This window comes from Meriones unguiculatus, chromosome 1 (genome assembly GCF_030254825.1).
Source record: "Meriones unguiculatus strain TT.TT164.6M chromosome 1, Bangor_MerUng_6.1, whole genome shotgun sequence".
NCBI lineage: Eukaryota > Metazoa > Chordata > Mammalia > Rodentia > Muridae > Meriones > Meriones unguiculatus.
In genome coordinates this window covers 139,131,064-139,148,743 of record NC_083349.1, presented here as the reverse complement: position 1 = coordinate 139,148,743, position 17,680 = coordinate 139,131,064, and the positions used below count along the sequence as shown (strand labels likewise).

At 47.0% G+C, this 17,680-nt stretch overlaps 1 protein-coding gene across 4 annotated transcripts in view; it reads right to left on the bottom strand.

Annotated features, from left to right (window-relative positions):
- Nucleotides 1-2,236: 2,236 nt before the first annotated feature.
- Nucleotides 2,237-17,680, bottom strand: part of Dock4 (dedicator of cytokinesis 4) — a 385,661-nt gene continuing 370,217 nt past the window's right edge. For 3 of the 4 annotated variants that reach the window (XM_060367419.1, XM_060367422.1, XM_060367434.1), the window contains 9 exons: nucleotides 17,183-17,302; nucleotides 16,747-16,868; nucleotides 16,305-16,425; nucleotides 15,094-15,175; nucleotides 14,830-14,939; nucleotides 12,947-13,019; nucleotides 11,137-11,250; nucleotides 8,500-8,561; nucleotides 2,237-4,780 (listed from right to left, as the gene is read on the bottom strand). In XM_060367419.1, coding sequence (XP_060223402.1) covers nucleotides 4,358-4,780; nucleotides 8,500-8,561; nucleotides 11,137-11,250; nucleotides 12,947-13,019; nucleotides 14,830-14,939; nucleotides 15,094-15,175; nucleotides 16,305-16,425; nucleotides 16,747-16,868; nucleotides 17,183-17,302 — 1,227 coding nt within the window. In that variant the 3' untranslated portion in view covers nucleotides 2,237-4,357. The remainder of the gene's footprint in view (nucleotides 4,781-8,499; nucleotides 8,562-11,136; nucleotides 11,251-12,946; nucleotides 13,020-14,829; nucleotides 14,940-15,093; nucleotides 15,176-16,304; nucleotides 16,426-16,746; nucleotides 16,869-17,182; nucleotides 17,303-17,680) is intronic. The other variant, XM_060367426.1, reaches the window with a different exon arrangement.

The following is a 17,680-nucleotide window of genomic DNA, read 5'->3' as shown; positions in this document are numbered from 1 at the left end:
TATTCTTTAGTTCACTAGCATTCATCCACTTTCTCGGGGATTTCTTGTCCAGTAATATAACTATTATTAATAAAAGAAACATTTAACAGATCCATAAACTCTTCAACAAAAAGCACCACCAATTCAAAGTCTAAGACTCCTTCAAACTCTTTGCTCATAGCAGGACACGGCTGCTCCACTGGGGAGTTCTACAGGCCGGATTAAATTTGTTTCCCACAGTCCTTGCCTTTCTACAAGGCTTGTTCCTAACTTTTGGTTATCTGAGTCTTTTAGATAGTGTCTTGTGTAAGGCCCGGCTGGCCTGGCCCTTGTTATGTAGCCCAGGCAGACATGAAACTCTGAGCAATAAACAGTTTAAGATGTCCGCTGCTAACTCTCCTTCAGACTTCAGAACACCTGCTCGCCTGTGTGATTCCTCATCTCTTAGTCTTTGGTTCAGGTCACCAACGAATAAATGTATGTTCACGCCGGGGTTAACCTGCAGAAAAGTGACATTTCTGTCTAAAATGAAATACAGGAGCCAGGCCCAGTGGACCCCTGAAATGCTCCCGAGAGGGCAGAGAGTCTCGCGTGGAAGGAGACCCCTTCGCACAGAGTCCTTCCACCTTTCTCTACGTCCGCTGCTCTCCGTGCTCCAGCATCTCTGAAGACGCAGCTCTGAGGCTAACAGGCTGCTGGTCTCCTTACAGGCTGGCCTTTGCCTAAACCTAATTCTTCCATATCATCCGCCCCTCAGGCCGGGTATGGTGCTGACCTTACTCTAGTAACACAAGCCCAGCTTTGCTGTAAAACAATCTAAAGGGGCTGATTATGATCTTTCCTTAAACTTTCTCAAGGCCTTAAACAAAACTCCAAAGTGTAATTGAAATTGTGTTCTTGCTTCTCCGAGAACTGTCAAGATGGAGCTCACGTCTCTGTGGCAGGACCGGAAACGTGGTCCCGCTTCCGGCTGGGTTTCCAGTGCATGCGCCGTAAGCAAACTGTGTCTGCTGTGTGAGTCCCAGGCACCATCTACGTAGAACTGGGTGTGCGGGATTAAAATTAGATACATTAAGGGAAAGGAATGGTTATATAACTTAATCTATTAATCAAAACAGACCTCTTACCACACCCCCATTCCTTAACGCCATTTAAAAGCCCCAAGCAATAGCCGTGAGCCCCGAGTACCCTCACTCATTTGGCTTGCTATCATGGCTTTGCTTTAATAGTTTCCTTGTTACTTTTGCAAATTTGTGTGCTTATTTTAACCCTTTAAATAACAGCCAAGAAACGTTCAGCCTAGACCCCAAAAATGGGTTAAAAACAAATAAACAAAAACAAAACAAAAAAGAACACTTTCTCTCTGGTTTTCTTACAGAACTAGGACCATGACTCAGTATTTGTACATTTTGATATAAACTACCCTGTCCTGTGTAGGATAAAACAAGACAGTGCAACTCTCTCTCTCTCTCTCTCTCTCTCTCTCTCTCTCTCTCTCTCTCTCTCTCTGCTCTAGTTGTTGTCTTCTGTGGAACAATCAGCAACAAACCAGAGAGAGGAATTTGCTCTATTCATATTGTAATTAAGCCCAGAAGGTTGAAACACTTGCAGGCTTAATCACAACGAAAACACTCACACCGGATCCAAAATCCTGTAGTTAATATTGAGAAGCACTTGGGATACCGACAGTGAATAACCTTCAGATAGGTTTGTTTCATAGGGCGGCAGTTTATCATCAACTCACAAATGTAAACCTATCACAGCGTGGACACTAGTCATGAAATTAAAAGGCAGACTTTGGTTAACAGAAAACTTTGTATCAATGGATTTTATTCAGTGTTTATGAAATATATGCGCCATCAATGTGTAAAAAGGCAGGACAGAGAGCTGGCATCCAGATAGGACATGTTACAGCTGGCATAGGCAGCACCCAACCACTGCCTTTGTCTGCCTGAAGCTTATCTGTTTTGTGTCCAGTTTTCTAATGCAGACACACTTTGATGGCTTGATTTGCTAAATTGGTTCTGGTTAAGTTAATTAGTGTCCAGCATCTCAACAGGATGGTAACTTACACCATTAACTTTTCAACCTCTGTTCTCTGTGGCATAGATGGTCTGTGTTCAGAGTCCAGCAATAAAAATAGGACCTATCAGAAAAGAAGCCTACAGATCACATGATTATAGACCAAGAGATTTACGAAGCTGCCTCTCTAAACAAAGCCACACTGATGATCAGAATAAAGGCAGAAACATCAAGATTAATCTGATAACTTTATTTAATATTTACCATTCAGCAGCAATCAATGTGAACTAACAGAATCTCTTGAAATGCTCTGCCATAAAGCTGCTTCAGAACACACTCACATGAAGTCAACTATTCACTGCCAAAAAAAGGCTTCAAGAGCAAATAACACTGTTTATTCTGTGCCCAAGCACTAGTCAAGAAATCTACTAAATTACACAGAAAAAGGAAATCAAAGAGGCTTTGTTATCTTATGTATGTCATCTTAAAGATTTTACTTCTTTAAAGCAACAGAAACATAAAGCTTCCTACGTACATGTGTGTGGATCTGTATATATATTTTAGAATGTGATTACAAACACAAAGTGTTATTATCAAATGCAAATGCTAGTTCAAGAAATTTCTAACTGCAAAACCTGCAAGATACAAAGCTAAAATTCATATGTTCCTTTCCTCAATAATGAATACTTTCACTAAACATAAATATTTTTACATATATTAATTTTCTGACATTCAAAATTGTAAAGTCAATATGGCAGAATTATTGTTAAAAGCACATATGTACAAATATTTTCCATACATAAAGTATTTGGCATAATTATAACAATCATACTGCATCCACAGCTGTCTGCTTTTATTTTTACTTTTTTTTTTTTACACATAATGGGTATCTCTTATTAAAATTAACCAGTTATGTACAAAAATACTTGAACATTTATTATAGAAAACCTCTATAACCAGCCTCAACAGCATATACCTGCTGAATGGTTTCATTAAGAGAATATAAAAAAGTGGTCACTGCCTTCCAGGTAAGCTAGCAACAAAAACAAATACAACTAAACTAATATGAGCTTCCCAACAAAAGAGGGAAAATATTTAACAGCGTGGTTTAAAACACAGTCTCTACCTATTGTCAATTGAGTGTTATAAACAGTCAGTAAAAGAAAAAAAAGGTAAAAGATACATTACTACCTACAAGGTGCTTTTCACCCTCCTAGAACTGCCACACCAGCGTGTCTATTCTATTTCCATCTAAGATGCTACACTGCTGTATCCATGCTAGAATGGTCCACAAGCCTCCTCCCCCAGCAAAAGGACCACAGACGAACAGAGAAACTCAGCTCTCCTCGTAAGAAGGGAGAGTTGGAGGGATTCTTTATTTTACGCACGCAGGCTTTTAATGCCCTCAACTTTTCAGAACCCTTTTACCATTCAATCATGTTAACATATTTCCACTAAGGTTTTTGTCTTCCTTCACACTTATTGATTTAATACTGCCCTGCATTGATTCCCGAATCCTTGTTAATGGGACTCAGTAATTTGTGCCTATTTAATCCTTGGACATCTGCTCTTCATCAACGACACGTTTTATATAGGAGATCATCAAGTAAGGAAGCACAAAATTCAAGTAAACACTTCTCCTGGGGTCTTTTGTTTAATCTAGCTAATTGGGACTCCGAAAGCAAATTGCACCTTGAAAAGTAATACAGTAGATAGCATGTCGGGCACTTAAAGAATTAGCAACCGAGGCACAAAGCAGAGTTAAGAGTGGACAGCTGTCAGACGTCAAGGAAGGGTTTCCTTTAAAGAACGAAACAACTCCCTGTCTTAATCCTTGCAACCCTTAAGTACCTCATCCAACCGGCTGCTTTAACCTCTAATTCTGAGGGTGTGCGCTCAACATTCTGCTCCAGGGGAGAGCCAAAGCCTTCATCTTCCTTAAGTCTTAAGAAAGGGCCACCGTGATCAGCTTCCTCAGAGTATCAAGTATTCAGAAAAAAGGTATACAACATTACCACGCATTCTATTGCCTGACAATATTGTACTGGTTTTTAAGACTAAACTACATTAAAAAAAAAAAAAAAGTGAACATGAACAGGTACAAAAGGAGTCTCTTCCACAATTTACCACTTTCAAATGAAAAACGTTTTAATGAGACTCAGCCATACTTCCTGTGACACCTGGCGTCCTAGATCAGTAACGTTCAACATTGTGCAACATTGTATTAATAAGCAACTTTAATTCCATTTGTTTAAGGAAAGGTCTGAGTAAGATATTAAAGTGCCTACACTAACGTCTTCTCGCCAGACTCCGCTTGTAAACGGCAGAGCCCACCGCGGGACCATGGGAGCGCGGCTCAGAGCTGCGACACCTTGCGGGGCAGCGGCCTGGGCCTGGGGCTGGGCTCGGTCCTCCGGGCCCCGTTCTCCAGGAGGCTGGGCCGCGGGGCGGTGGGCTTGGGCGGCAGGGCTGGCGGCTCGGCGGCCGCGGGGATGGAGAGGCTGTGAGGTAGCGGGACAGGGCGCCGCAGAGTCCGCTCGTACACGCTGTAGGGCGGCGGCGTCTTGCTCTCCCTGCGCGCCGGCTCCTCCCCGCCCAGGCTGGCCGCGGGAGCGGGCGGCTCGCCGGCCTGGGCCTCGAAGCCCGAGGTTTCCGACGTGCTGCAGCGGCTCAGCGAGGAGATCCCGCTGCTGTAGCTGCCAGACAGGACCGGCGAGTTGGAGCTCAGTCCTGGGGAGCTGTACTCCACGGGAGACGGGGTGAAGGACTGCGCCGAGCCCTGCTCCCGCCGGGCAAGAAGAGAGGCAGATGTTAGAGAGGCACCCGAGGACCCCAGCCCGGTTCCCACGGCTGCCTGCGCCTGCACAGCGTGACCGACTGGTTCCTTATCGGATTTACAGGGAAATGTGTGGCCCAGGTGGACAGAGCATCGACCACGGAGCCCACTGACAGCGGGTGCCACCAGCAAGCCCCAGGGAGGAGGTGTGGACACAGCAAGTGTGCCAATGCCTCTAACCTCCGGGCCTGAGGGAGAGCCCATCTTCTACACCACCCAGTCTACGGCGCTTTGCGGTAGTCGGAGCTGAGTCAAAAAACAAGTTTAAATGTAAGCATTGCCATCTGCAGTCCTGAAAATGGCCCTCGGATAGCTGCCAGACCTCCACCCCCGCTCACCCAGTTCACCTCACTGCCTGCTAGATAGCGACAAGCTTGAGTAATCGGAAAGGGTTTGGAGGCCTCCCATCAGTCCTGACCATAAGCCAGTTGGACAACTTTCCACTGGAGATTATTTTAAATTTATTTATGGTGTATACAATGTTCTGCCTGCATGTACACTTGCAGGCCAGAAGAGGGCACCATATCTCATTTTAGATGGTTGGGACCACCATGTGGTTGCTGGGACCTCTGGAAGAGCAGCCAGCACTCCTAACTTCTGAGCCATCTCTCCAGGCGAGAATTCTTGCTCGGAGTCTCCCGGGAGCTCCAGACTCCAGAGCGGGAGCTCCAGACTCCAGAGCAAGAGCTGCAAACTAACAGTATTTGGACTCTTGCCTGAGACCTGAGCAGTCTCATCTGCCGTGTTTTTAAAGAGCCTAATTTAGTTGCTAATTTTTAAAAATAGGGAAATTTCGACATAAAGCCCCAGATTTATGGTATCTCATAAGGCCCTAGACACTGCAGCCCACTTGTTCTCATGGTGATGAGTGGAAGCTGAGCAGGGCATGAACACTTGAGCAGGCTACCCGCCCAGTCCTCCAGGCTGCACTGCTGGCAGCCTCCGTGGCTCTGCCTGCATCTGAGCCTGATCCCCCGTCCCGAATTGTAAGGACTTGTAAGGGATCCCAGGAGAAGCCATGCATAGGCTCTACTGGGAAATGCTGCCCAGAGTACATACTCTCCTGGTAGAGTCCAGCCCTATTAGACTGTTAAACACAAAATAAAATAAAAACCTCCATCAAATTTGCTTAGCCAGTGCTTTCTAAACTTACATGATAATAGATATTTCTTCTCTTGCATATCACCTAATGTCTTTAAATTCATGTTCTACAGTGTACACATTGCTATCCGAGGTTAACGTCACCATGGTCTCTGTGTGTGCGTGCGTGTGAGCACGCGTGTGCAGGTGCATGTGGACACTAGGGGTCAACCTTGGGGGTCACTGCTCAGAAGCCCCCCACCATGTCCTTCTAGGACTGGGTTTCCCCCTGGCTTGGAGCTGCCTGGTGATGAGCACTGCCCAGAACTGGGATGGCAGTGTATACCAGCACATCTGGATGGGTAATGCACGCCACCACATCTGCCTTCTCACACCGGTTTGGGGGACTGGACACGGGTCCTCACACTTTCAAGACAAGCGCTTTACTGGCTGAGTCACTTTCCTAGCCCCTCGCCTCTCTTTTAAAAAGAAATAATGCTGACAACCACAAATCCCTTCATTTAATAGTACACCATCAAACATAGTGAATTGCGAGATCCAAATTTTCTGATTTTTTTTTTAAGAGACCTCAACTTTAGTATAAGACAGATACATTGAGGCCCCTGTAAAAGTCAACCCTAATGTATGGGGCCGGGATGAGTACACCCCAAATTCTATCAGGGAAGATACTGAAATGCATTCCAATTATAGGAAAGCTTTAAGCTTGGGAGTAGTGTGCCCTCTACAGTAGGCTGGGAGTTACAGCACCAAGTGTAAAATGTGTTCTCTCTCTCTCTCTCCTTCTCTCATTCTTCAAGCCCTGTTTATAAAAACAAATTTACATGTTTATAAAGACACACTTACATGTTTATAAAGACATGTTTACACGCCTCTGGGCCAGTATGAACACATGTAGGTCCCCTTTAGGCCAGTACAGAGCAGCTTGCTCACTGGAGCTAGTCCATAGCTACCTGAGCATTTTCCAGCAGGGCTTTCTGTATTCTTTAAGAATTTATCCTCTCCGTTACTTATTGCCGTATTCCTACTCTGCAAAATGGAATTGCATAGCCCAGAAGAGAATTCTGTCACAGTGTGTGGGGGAGTTGGGGGGCTTTTGAGGGGTTACAGCACAGAGATGTGGAAGGGCAAGGCTGCTTTCCTTCCTCACGGCAGGGTGAGGGCAAGCAACGACTCCCAAAGCAAACACCATCACGTGGACGTTATGATAACAGCTGTGCCGCAGAGTGACAGCAAAGCAAGAAAATGATTTGCACTTCCTGGTGAAATATCACATCAGGAATTTTGGCAATGAAAATAAAGGCACACTTTTTGAGTTTTTGTTTGTTGTTTGTTTTACTTTCCTATTTTGGTGTTGTTTCTGTTTCCATCAGCAACTATACTGAGCAGCACAGATGGGGTGGTCACAGCCTGTCCTGGAGTGTTTTTGGAAACTAATTTGTCTTTTCATCTCAGCTCGCACTGTTTTATCAACACAAAGGACACAGGGTGTGGAAACCCGAGTCAGCCTGGTGCAAAGCCATCCGTCCTTACAGCACACACTCCAAACTCTCATCTGCTTCTGGGGCTGTGAATCTAACACCAGCCTTCTCCAGCATGCTCACAAGACTTGTAGCCAGTCCGACTGACTTTGGATAGAGGCTAAATATTACTGTTTATCTTCATGAGGGATTTGTATGTTTAGCAATGTGAAATAGCCTGTATTTACATGACATTTCAAGCACCAGAACTTTAAAGCTTCTAGTTTGTTCTCCATAATGTTTTGTTTTGTTTTTCCCATTTCCACCATCATGTATTCTATGACCAAGTATGAGTTTGTAAGGCGAGACATCTTTGGTACAAAGTATTGAGAAAGAAAGTTGAGTTTTGCTTTTTGTAAATGGGTGAGGTTGGTGATAACTCCCAAAAGCTTCCAGAAGAACATTTGGTACACCTTGGTTACTGGTGTTTTTCAGTCTAAGTGTACATACATGTGTTTAATGTGCTTCTCATCAAAAGGCTAAGTTCAAATGTCCTAGAGTTACACTGGGACTGTATGTTTTGGTCAGTAGATTGCTGAGTATAATTTGTTAAGTTCTCATTCCCATTATTGGGAGAATTAATCTACTACTGTTACTACTACTACTAAATAAATAATTGAAAACAACAGTAACAAGCCACAATGAGGGCTGCATTCTTGGATAAAGCTCTCCAAAAGCAAAAGCAGGGCTGTTTTCTTGTTCATTCCCACTTTTCTCTTTCTTTCTTTCTTTCTTTCTTTCTTTCTTTCTTTCTTTCTTTCTTCCTTCCTTCCTTCCTTCCTTCCTTCCCCCCCCCCTTTTTGAGACAGGGTTTCTCTGTGTAGCCCTGGCTGTCCTGGCCTAGAACTCACAGATATCTGCCTCCCTGAGTGCTGGGGTCACATGCATGCACCACCATGCCTGGCTATGCCCACCCCCAACTTCTTGCTATGTTCTTTGTCTTTGGCTGTGAGAACAGAAGCACATTTGATGTACTTGGGATGAAATTTTAAGGGAAAAGAAGCAGGGCCAATCTCTGGACCCAGTTTAAGGACAGGCTTGTACCTTCAATGGAGAGCGCCCAGCAGGTGACGGAGATACTGATGTTGTGTGTCTGGCTGGAGAAGCTGCAGATGGAGAGAGAACATGTTAATTAGAAAATCGGAGAGCTGCAGATGAAACAGGACACAGGATCTCCTCAGCAAGGGAAGAGGACAAACTACATGATGCCTAACTAAACAGACTCTTCCTCATAGAGGATGCTGCCAGCAGGGCACGGGCCAGTTAGTGAACAGTTACTGGGGCACACATGATGCTTTCACGAGAATGGCATGACCCCAAACTGCTCCAATCTCCAGGCCTTTCTTTCCTTTTTGATCTGTCTGTGTGTCTTTTACTGACAAGGCTTCCTAGTCAAAGCTAGCCCTGTACTCCATCTGTATCTGTGGGTAACAATGAACTCCAGTCTCCTGTGTGCTGAGGTACATATTTGTGCCACCATGCTTGGCTCCAACATCCTCCCTCCATTCCCCTGGGCTGGGAGACAGCTTCGGCCATTGGCCTGAGCACTGATGGGAAGATCAAGGCCACACAGGCAGCCTAGAACAAGTCCATAGACATGTGAGGAAGCCTTCCCTTTCAGCCCATCTCCCAACATTCCCAGCCGACAGGAAGCTTGCCCAGGGCAGTGCAGAAGGGGAGTAGCTTCCTGCTTCTTCTCTAATGTCTGGGCTTAGGTATGCCCTCAGTCCCCTGGGTGGGCGGCCACTGTCATGGCAAGTGAGAGATATGTCTCCTTCTCCTGGGCTTTCAGGCCTGACCGCAGGGGCCCGGCATGTGTGGCAGTGTCGCTCTCTGTGTGCTAAGGATCAGACCTTGCTCTCTGCGGTGTGACTGCCCAGCATGAAAGCAGCCTGTGACACAGTCAACAGGGTGGGGCAAGCCACACTTCCCAGTTCCACACAGAGTGATTCTGTGAGTTTTGTTCCTCTGTGATTACCTGCCACTCTTCCAGCCAGCACACTGGTTCGTAACTCAGAAAAACCCACAGGGAGACTGCGAGGAAGGGAGACAGACTGTTTCACAGCCCCACAACACTGACCACAGGTGATGACATCAGGACAGACCATGAAAGCGATCAGCACAGAAGGGATAGCGGCCCCACCAGTCCACTTGGGAGGAGAAGGGTCACCTGGCTGTGCTGAGCCCTAAGGGACTCACTACCACACCTAGGGTGGGGCGGCCTCAGCCTTGCATACCAGAAGACATGCCAGCTCCTAATAGCAGGGTGAGTGCTGACTAGGAAGAAAACCAGGTGTGTGCAGAGAAAGCAGTCCCAATACGGCTCGACATCTGCCACCACTGTGGCAGAGGTCACGGCCTCCTGTTGTACTTGACTCAGACTCAGGCAACAGGATGACCCTTATTACTAGTGCTTTTGTCTGGGAAGGACTTTCTACATGCCTAACATAGGATCATCAGCATCCTTTTTTGTCAAGCTGGAATGGTCCCAGGAGCCCACCTAGTATCAACAATATTTATTCCTTAGTAAGGACTATCCACCTTATTGTCCCTTAAAAATACCTCTCAAGTTTCCGCACACAGACCACAGCCAGGCCTTTAAAGTAGAGGCTGCCTGCATGAATGTGTATCAGCAATGAAACAAATGATTTGGCTGAAAAGTCCTCATTCCCACAGCCAGGCTGATAGACTAATGCAGGTGACCAATAAAATTAAAGTTATCCCTCGTTCTGCTCAAACATCTCATGCGCCCTGAAGAAACTACCCAAAGGATGAGAAGCTACAATATAGCAAGGGAAGCAGGGATGTGCACTCTCGGGAAAGCTGTGAAGGAAACAGCACCACATTCTCTGTGGGTCCCAGGTCAGCCGTAACGGTGACGCTCCAGGAGACATAGGTAAGTGCTGACACGATGTGGCTACTGGAAAAGGCTGTCGGTTAAAGCAGGAGGTGTCTAAAAACTGCCCCACACGCAGGTCACCAAGCACATGGTGTGTTCAGAAGGAAAACCCCAGTGGAAAGTCCCAGAGTCACTCCCACCTCTGTCTGTGCCTCTCTGAGACCCAGGGCTAGGCTGGAAGTTGCCCAACCGTTTTCAGCACCCAGATGCTAACGGGCAGAGGAACCGCACAAACAGTTTCGGTGAAATTCTGGTTCCAGCCTCCTTTCAGGAATCTAATCTTCTCACTCATAAGACCTGAGGTTGTTCTTTAGGATGTGCTTCATGAGCCATAGTTACAAGAGGTTCAGGCCGCTATGTCAGCCATCCCGCCCCTGGACACAGAGCCCTCGGCCCAGCAGATAACTCAGGACAAGTCACCGTGAGTAGGTTCTTAATTTGGGTCAGATGAAACACTGGAGTCATTGTTGAAGATTACAGAGAGCAGGTGAGTTAGCAGAGGCCAGAGCAGGCGAGGCAAAGAGGAAGTGCAAGCAGCCCGCAGAGGAAGAAGATGGCATGGCCAGAGCCTCCCTGGGGAGTGTACTAGGAAGGGACTGTTGTCTGACAGTGTGGCAAAGGTGTAGGGGAAGCAGAAGAGCACCGGAAGTGAATCGTGTTGCCAGCAAGATTTTTACCTCGGGAACCAGATGCCTACCTTTCTCTGAGGAATTCAGGAGGAGCTGAAATACTTAGTATACTTATTTTATGAAAGTGATTGTTCAAACGTTTCAAATACCCACCAGTCTGTGTGGGCCTTGGAGGGACAGGGGGAGAGATAAGTTTCCCACTGTCCGACATGTTCTTGGCTTCCTTCCCACTGTCCAGGCTCCAGCTGCTAGGGGTGGGATTCACAGCTGGAAGGGAATAACACAGCTAAAAACACAAGATCCAGCTTTGCCTTTCAAACGCTTGTGAAAATTAGGAGAAAGTCAGAATTATCCGGAATGATAAAAGAAGTCAACTGGATTTCACCTTAATCCCCAAACAAGCTGGAAACATCCCGAACACTAACCCTCTCTCTAATTGGTCACCTAACAGAGCTGACATTTAATTAGGTAACAGCATGTCTCTGTACTTCCCTCAAGCTGTCAAACAGGACTACGGATCTCTATGCCAGCCAGTGGCAACCTGCTGAGAATTACAAATGTGTTTAGATGCCGAGAAACAGATGGAAAATATAGTCATCAGTCTATTTGTAGAAATTTCTGGACAAGTGGCATCTAATGGAAGCAAAGGGCATGTGCATGGTTCCCCTGTGATGCAGAAGTACCAAGGACAGGGCTGAGGGGCCCAGGCCCCCTCGCTGACCAGTGCTGTCGGGAAAGAACTCTTCCCAAATGGAGGGGTGACACCAAGGCCGGAGAAACCTTTCCTGCTGACACCATTATTCTTATTCTGTTCCCCGCATCAAGATGTAGGAACGTGGAGAGCCCTGCTCGGAAGCGGGGCAGGACACACGAGGTCGCGAACACACACTGCGGTGAAGCTTCCAACGGTAAACCAGTCTCCCCGCCGGCGTCCTGTGCACATGCTGCCGCCCGATGGCCACGGTGAGGACTGCCGCATTCTATTCCTCAAAATTACGGCTTCAATTTCACGGTGTAGGGTTATTTTTAGACGTATTTTTTCCTCTATCTCTTTTATATTTGCTCTGTGGCTTTCTTTAGTAAAGTGGGCAAAAATAAGCCCACATTCCTAGTTTCTCCCTGTGAAGATCAATGCTTGAATTACAACATTAACGCTAATTCCATGCTTTAAGATAATTTTGGCTAGGTCCTCACTAATTTTCGTCTCCCGTTGGGAAGTTTTAATGTTAATGTATCAGTGTACCAAAATGGTAATACAGCCTGGTTCCTAATGGCGGCAATTAAAGTGAGCTTTGCTGGGGCATTTCATTAGTGAGCCTTGATTCACTGGCCTGTGAGACTGCTATTCTTGAGGCCTGACCCTGACAGGCAGATGGGTGAGTTACTGCAAGTCCCCACACCCACGGCTGAGGAAGTGGCATTTAATCTGCTCTTGCTCTTCTGTGTGCTGCTACCTGGCTTCTCACCAGCATGCATGCATTTGGTTCTTACTCATGTGTGCATGACCCTAAGGAGGGGCACGCTCCACTATGTACTAGCCTGAAACGCTTGCACCGTATCTAACTGCACAACGGCCTCTCTGAGTCACCACAAACAGCAGACGAGCTGGCTGAATGAGCTCTGTGAGGGGACCATGGATGGGGACTAGGAAATCAAGCTGAGGAGAGCTTCTTTCATCGAGTGAACTAGTGGCCCAATCGGCAGCTTTGCTTCAGGAGGAGCAGGCTTTGCCGGGGCTCAGCAACAGGAGCCATTACACAAAAGAGTTCCTCACTTGCTCAGACTCTGCACTTAGCAGTTTATAGAGAATGGATCATGAAAAAATGTCTTTCACCAATGCCCTAAAGACCACACTTGTCCTGATCATTAAGAGCCCTACCTGCCACATGGCACACGGAGGACTGGAGGGAATGAGGACATGACAAACCCTGACAGGACCGACGAGGGGCTGGGTAATACCCACCTTTCTCGGGTGCAGAGAGGTTGGGATCGCTGCGAGGCAAGGCCCCGTCTCCAATGTGATTAAACAGCACCCTCTGGGAAGGGAGAGGAGTCCATGGTTATGACGGGCTGTGAGGGCTGATGCCTTTTAGAGAATGGTATGGTTATCTCCTTATGAAAATTTTTGCTCAAAATATCTTCTATATGGTATAATGAAGCCAGGAACAGATAATTAAACTATATTTAAGGAGAAAGGGGGAACAAGAGCCTTAAGTTTTCTGAAAGAAGCATAGTAAAGAAAATTGTGCTTCATATTAAATATAAATGGTAAATAATTACTCATAATAAACATAGGGAAAGTGAATAGTGTTTCTTAGTTAGGTATGGTGCTCTTTACAAGTGTATAGCTCTAGACTGATACTATGACATATGAATAAGAATTAGAGGAGAAATATTAGTTAAAAACTACTTTATAGACAAAAGTATTGTCTATATCCTATCGTAGGCAAAAATGAGCTGCTGAATATTCTATCATTTTTAACCTACAGAAACACTGATTTTTCATGGCTCTATCTAATTCATGAAAAGAGTAAGTAGACACCTACAGCATTATACATTATTGCAATTTTGGTGACATATACATGGCTTCAAATTTTACCCAAGGCAGATAACTTGGGGATAATCAAGGAACCCCTCAGAGTTTCCCAAGCTGGCATGTGTTCTCTTAGAGTAGATGAAACAAACTATGAAGTCCCCTCGCAATGCCAGTGACAACGGGAAATAAAATTGGTTAGCTGGTTCAGCCAAACGCACTCAGAAATCATTTCTGCAAGACATCAGTGCTGCGCAGAGGAGGGTTCCTGGGCCTTTCGGGAAGATCACACAATCAGCAAAGATAAACCAATCAAGCCAAATCCCACTCGCTCTCATCCAATTCCAGATGCAGCTACAGACTTCTGCCAGGATGGTGTAGAAAAACAGAGAAATTAGCTGGAGCAGAAATAGTTTTCTCTGCTCTTAAAATTAGTCCCAAGTAAACTGTAAAACTCAGGAATACAACATGAGTCTTCAACTTTGTACCCACCCTTCAATGTACACAAGTCACTCCTGGACTGAGCCTGTGGCCCTGAGCTCACCCAGCTTAAGAGGACTCATTCTAAAGTGAGGCTTGAGTGACAGGCCACATTCCCTAGCTCCTACCAGGGGTTTAGGGCCAGCTCCAGGATAGGGCCCCTTTCCTGGTAATTCATAGGAGAAGAATGGCAAAGGCAAAGGGCTTGCTCCTGCTCTCTCAAGGAAACGAATCAAGCGTAGCTATACTCAACAGCTACTGGGAAACAGAGGCTTCTGCTAACTTAGGAGGCTCCTCCCTCCCCAGACCTCTGCTCCATACACATGCAAACACACACACAGATGGTTCATTCATGAGCTCCCCTTGGAATGTTGCTGGGGCAGCAACAAACCAGGCTGAGGTCTGGAGGACCCAGATATTCTCTTGACCCGGACATCCCTCTAGAGGACTGGTCCGCATACCAAGGGTCGCAACCCTACCGGGAGAAGCATCAGCACCCCTGCTCAAACTGTGGTCCCCGGGTCTGTTGAGGGTCACGTCAGCTATGCTGCACATCAGATCTTTGCATTACGATTCATAACATCAGCAACGTTACAGTCATGAAGCGGCAGTGAAATAATTTTATGGTTGGGGCCACCCCAACAGGAGGATGTCTATGAGAGGGTCGCAGTGTTAGGAGGGCTGAGAACCACTGCTCCCATCAGTGGGCTGACTCTTCTCCCAGCTGGCCTTGACACTGGTTGCTTTTGGCAGCTACTGGGCGCTTCTGCAGAGATTCATAAGCAATCCCCCACGCTCCCATTTTCTAGCTTCTGATTCACCCACGGGAGTACCTGGGAAGGCTCCACGGGTGTTGGATAAATGGCACTGCATGGTCTATCTCTTGGGGACAGGCAAGAGTTTTCTCTGGAATGTTTGTGTTTGTCAGACAACAAAGGAGAAGCTGGGAAGAGAAGCAGAGATGTTATCAGCGAGGCCGCCGCGTGGGTCCTGCTCAGAGGCTCGCGGAGTAGCTGCCTGCAGCGTGCACACGGGAAGCCACCGTGCCCGGGTCCCGGAGGGGGCTCTGGTCACCACAGTCCCGACCCTGCACTAACCTCTGGCACTGGACGGAGCAGAACTCGTCACATTGGGTGAAGCAGAGTGAGTGGAACTGAGGCTTGAGGTAGATGGGCTGGGCTGGAAAGACAGGGAGCTACTGTCACGCAAGGCGGGGAGCTTCCGTTCAAAACACCAACATTTATTTTATTTTATTTTTCCAAATTAGCAAAACGAAAAACAAAACCCTAAAGGCCATTTGGAAACATAGCAAAGTCTCATTAGCTCGGAGCGACAATCAAGCTTGCCTGCAATAATCAGGCCCCGAGACTCTGCGGCTGCTGTGATTCCAGGAACACACACGGGTTAACTTCAGCCCTGTCCTCTGACTCTGCACCCTGCCTGCCTGCAGTATAAAGAGAAACACTTCTAGCCCTGCGCACACAGACAGAACACGCTCCTTGCTTCACAGTTGTTGACAGGCTGTGCACGCCTGCGCATGGATGTGCTGTGGTGTGCACTTGCAGGTCGGAGAACCTTCAGAGGACCTAGAGAAGTCAGTCCTCTCCTTTCCTAGGTGGGCCGTCATGCTTGGTGGCAAGTGCGTTAGCCGTGAAGCCACCTTGCTGGCCCAGAGGAGCGTCTCTAGAAGGCACACAATCTGCCTTCTCCTTCTCTTCAAAACTGTCCAAAGCATACAACGGGAATCTCACGTGGCCAGTTCCAAAGGCAGTGATTGGAAACTAAGCTCTATTTTACTGTCCTAGGATACAATGTTTTACGACTCCCATGAGCTCTAAAATACCTTTAAAAAACTGTATTTTTCTTCCACTGTTTTAGTTATAGAAATTTTTCTGATACAAGTGTACGGAGTTTATAATGGGCCTCATGCCTCAAGGGAACGCAGAGAGAGAGCCACTTGGGAGCACTAAGAGGCAGCTAGTGTGTGCGAACGTGCTCCAGGAGGACCCGGAATCCAGGACCCGGGAGGCAGACGGCTGCCAAGGTCAATCTGAAAGCTAGGCCTGGGCAGCTGGCCTGGGCTTTCCTATTGCTCGCTTGCACTTTCTTAAGGCGATGGGCATTTCAGAGAGAAACATCTCTGTGGATTCCAGAAGTCAACAAAGCAGTAGTGAGAGCTTCTAAAAGCTTGGTCCTGAGGTCAAGTTCTCATTGAGGGTCTGTTGGCGAGCCCAGCAGAGAGGACAGACACTCTTGTGACGCAGACAGACAGGGAACCGACAATGCAGACGAGAAGCTAAGAGGGTACCTGCATGTTGAAGACTTCATCGGAGCTCTCCGACTGGCCTGTGATGTTGCTTACTTCGGCAGAGGCCTGTGAGGACAGCGAGGACGAGGAGTACCGGTTGACAGCTGGGTAACTTAACGGGCTGTTTTGGGGGAAAGTGGTCGTTAACTCAGTCTTGGAACTGCATTTTATCACATGCCAGCATGGCATGAAACCAAAGGGAGAAAGACACGTCCCATTTTGTTGTCTCCTGTTTGCCTCAATATAATTGAATGTTTTGAGTTTGTTTATTTCTCATGCTGTTGCTGTTTTAGCAGTGGCAGATGTCTGCAGCTGCCTCGTGGCTTAATTATTTCATTAAGAAATAGAGACTCTGACAAATTGTGCCATAAAGAACGAGAGAACCATTCTGGATCGTCTTGCGGGACTGGCAAATTGTAAGGTAATTCAGAATATGACATACCTGCGTCTCGGAATTACCCTGGTGCCATCTGGACTCATGGAAGCCGGGGCTGAGTTTCTACACACACGAGGGCTCCCGTTAGGAAAATGGACAGGACTGGCCTGGATACACGCCGGGAACTCCTGAAGAGGAGGTAGAGCACACATTTGATTAGAGCAACTGATCTATGAGGTGCTTCATGAAGACACCATGAAGTCTTTGCACAGGGGAAAGTTGCAAATGCCAGCACTGCTGAGTCTTCAGACATCGACATTTTGCTGTTGTTGTTTTGCTTTCAAAAAGGGTAAATACAGTAGAGCAGGAGCCAACGGTACTAGAAGCTCCCCTGCAAATGCTGCAGTGTGGCGGAAGAACCAAAAGATGTCACTATTGGATCCTTCATCATAGACAGAAAAAGCACTGGCAGCGGTCGGACGGCCCCACCTTCAGCACACACCTGTATCCCGAAGCTCGATTTCATCACGAAGAACTGGTCCACCAGTTTTTTGTGAAGGGGTCTCATGTCTTGAGGTACAAACTTCTCGTGCACGGCCAGCCCGAATTCCAGAATCTGTGCCTTGATAACAACAACACAAGGAAAAGCTCACATCAGCGACTACTCCGCAGCTTGCTGGGCACCGCACATTACTGCTGACCTTATACATTGGCGACTGGGAACAATGGTAGCTCTGCAGGAGAGGGGCAGGGCCAGAGAAGCCCCACACGCAGTGAGCAACAAACGGGGATTTGAATTTGGGTCTGCCTGACTCCCCAGACTTGACTTTCCTACTTCACTTTCCCCAAGCTCCTTTCCTGTGCATCTCGTATCTTTAATAACCCTCTCTAGCAGCTCTGTGTCCCTGGCCCCCCTCAGCCCCTTCCTAGGGTGTGCAGAGAATGGGGCAGAAGTTGTTTCTGTTTGGAGAGTCAAATAAGTCTTTCTCATGATGGCACC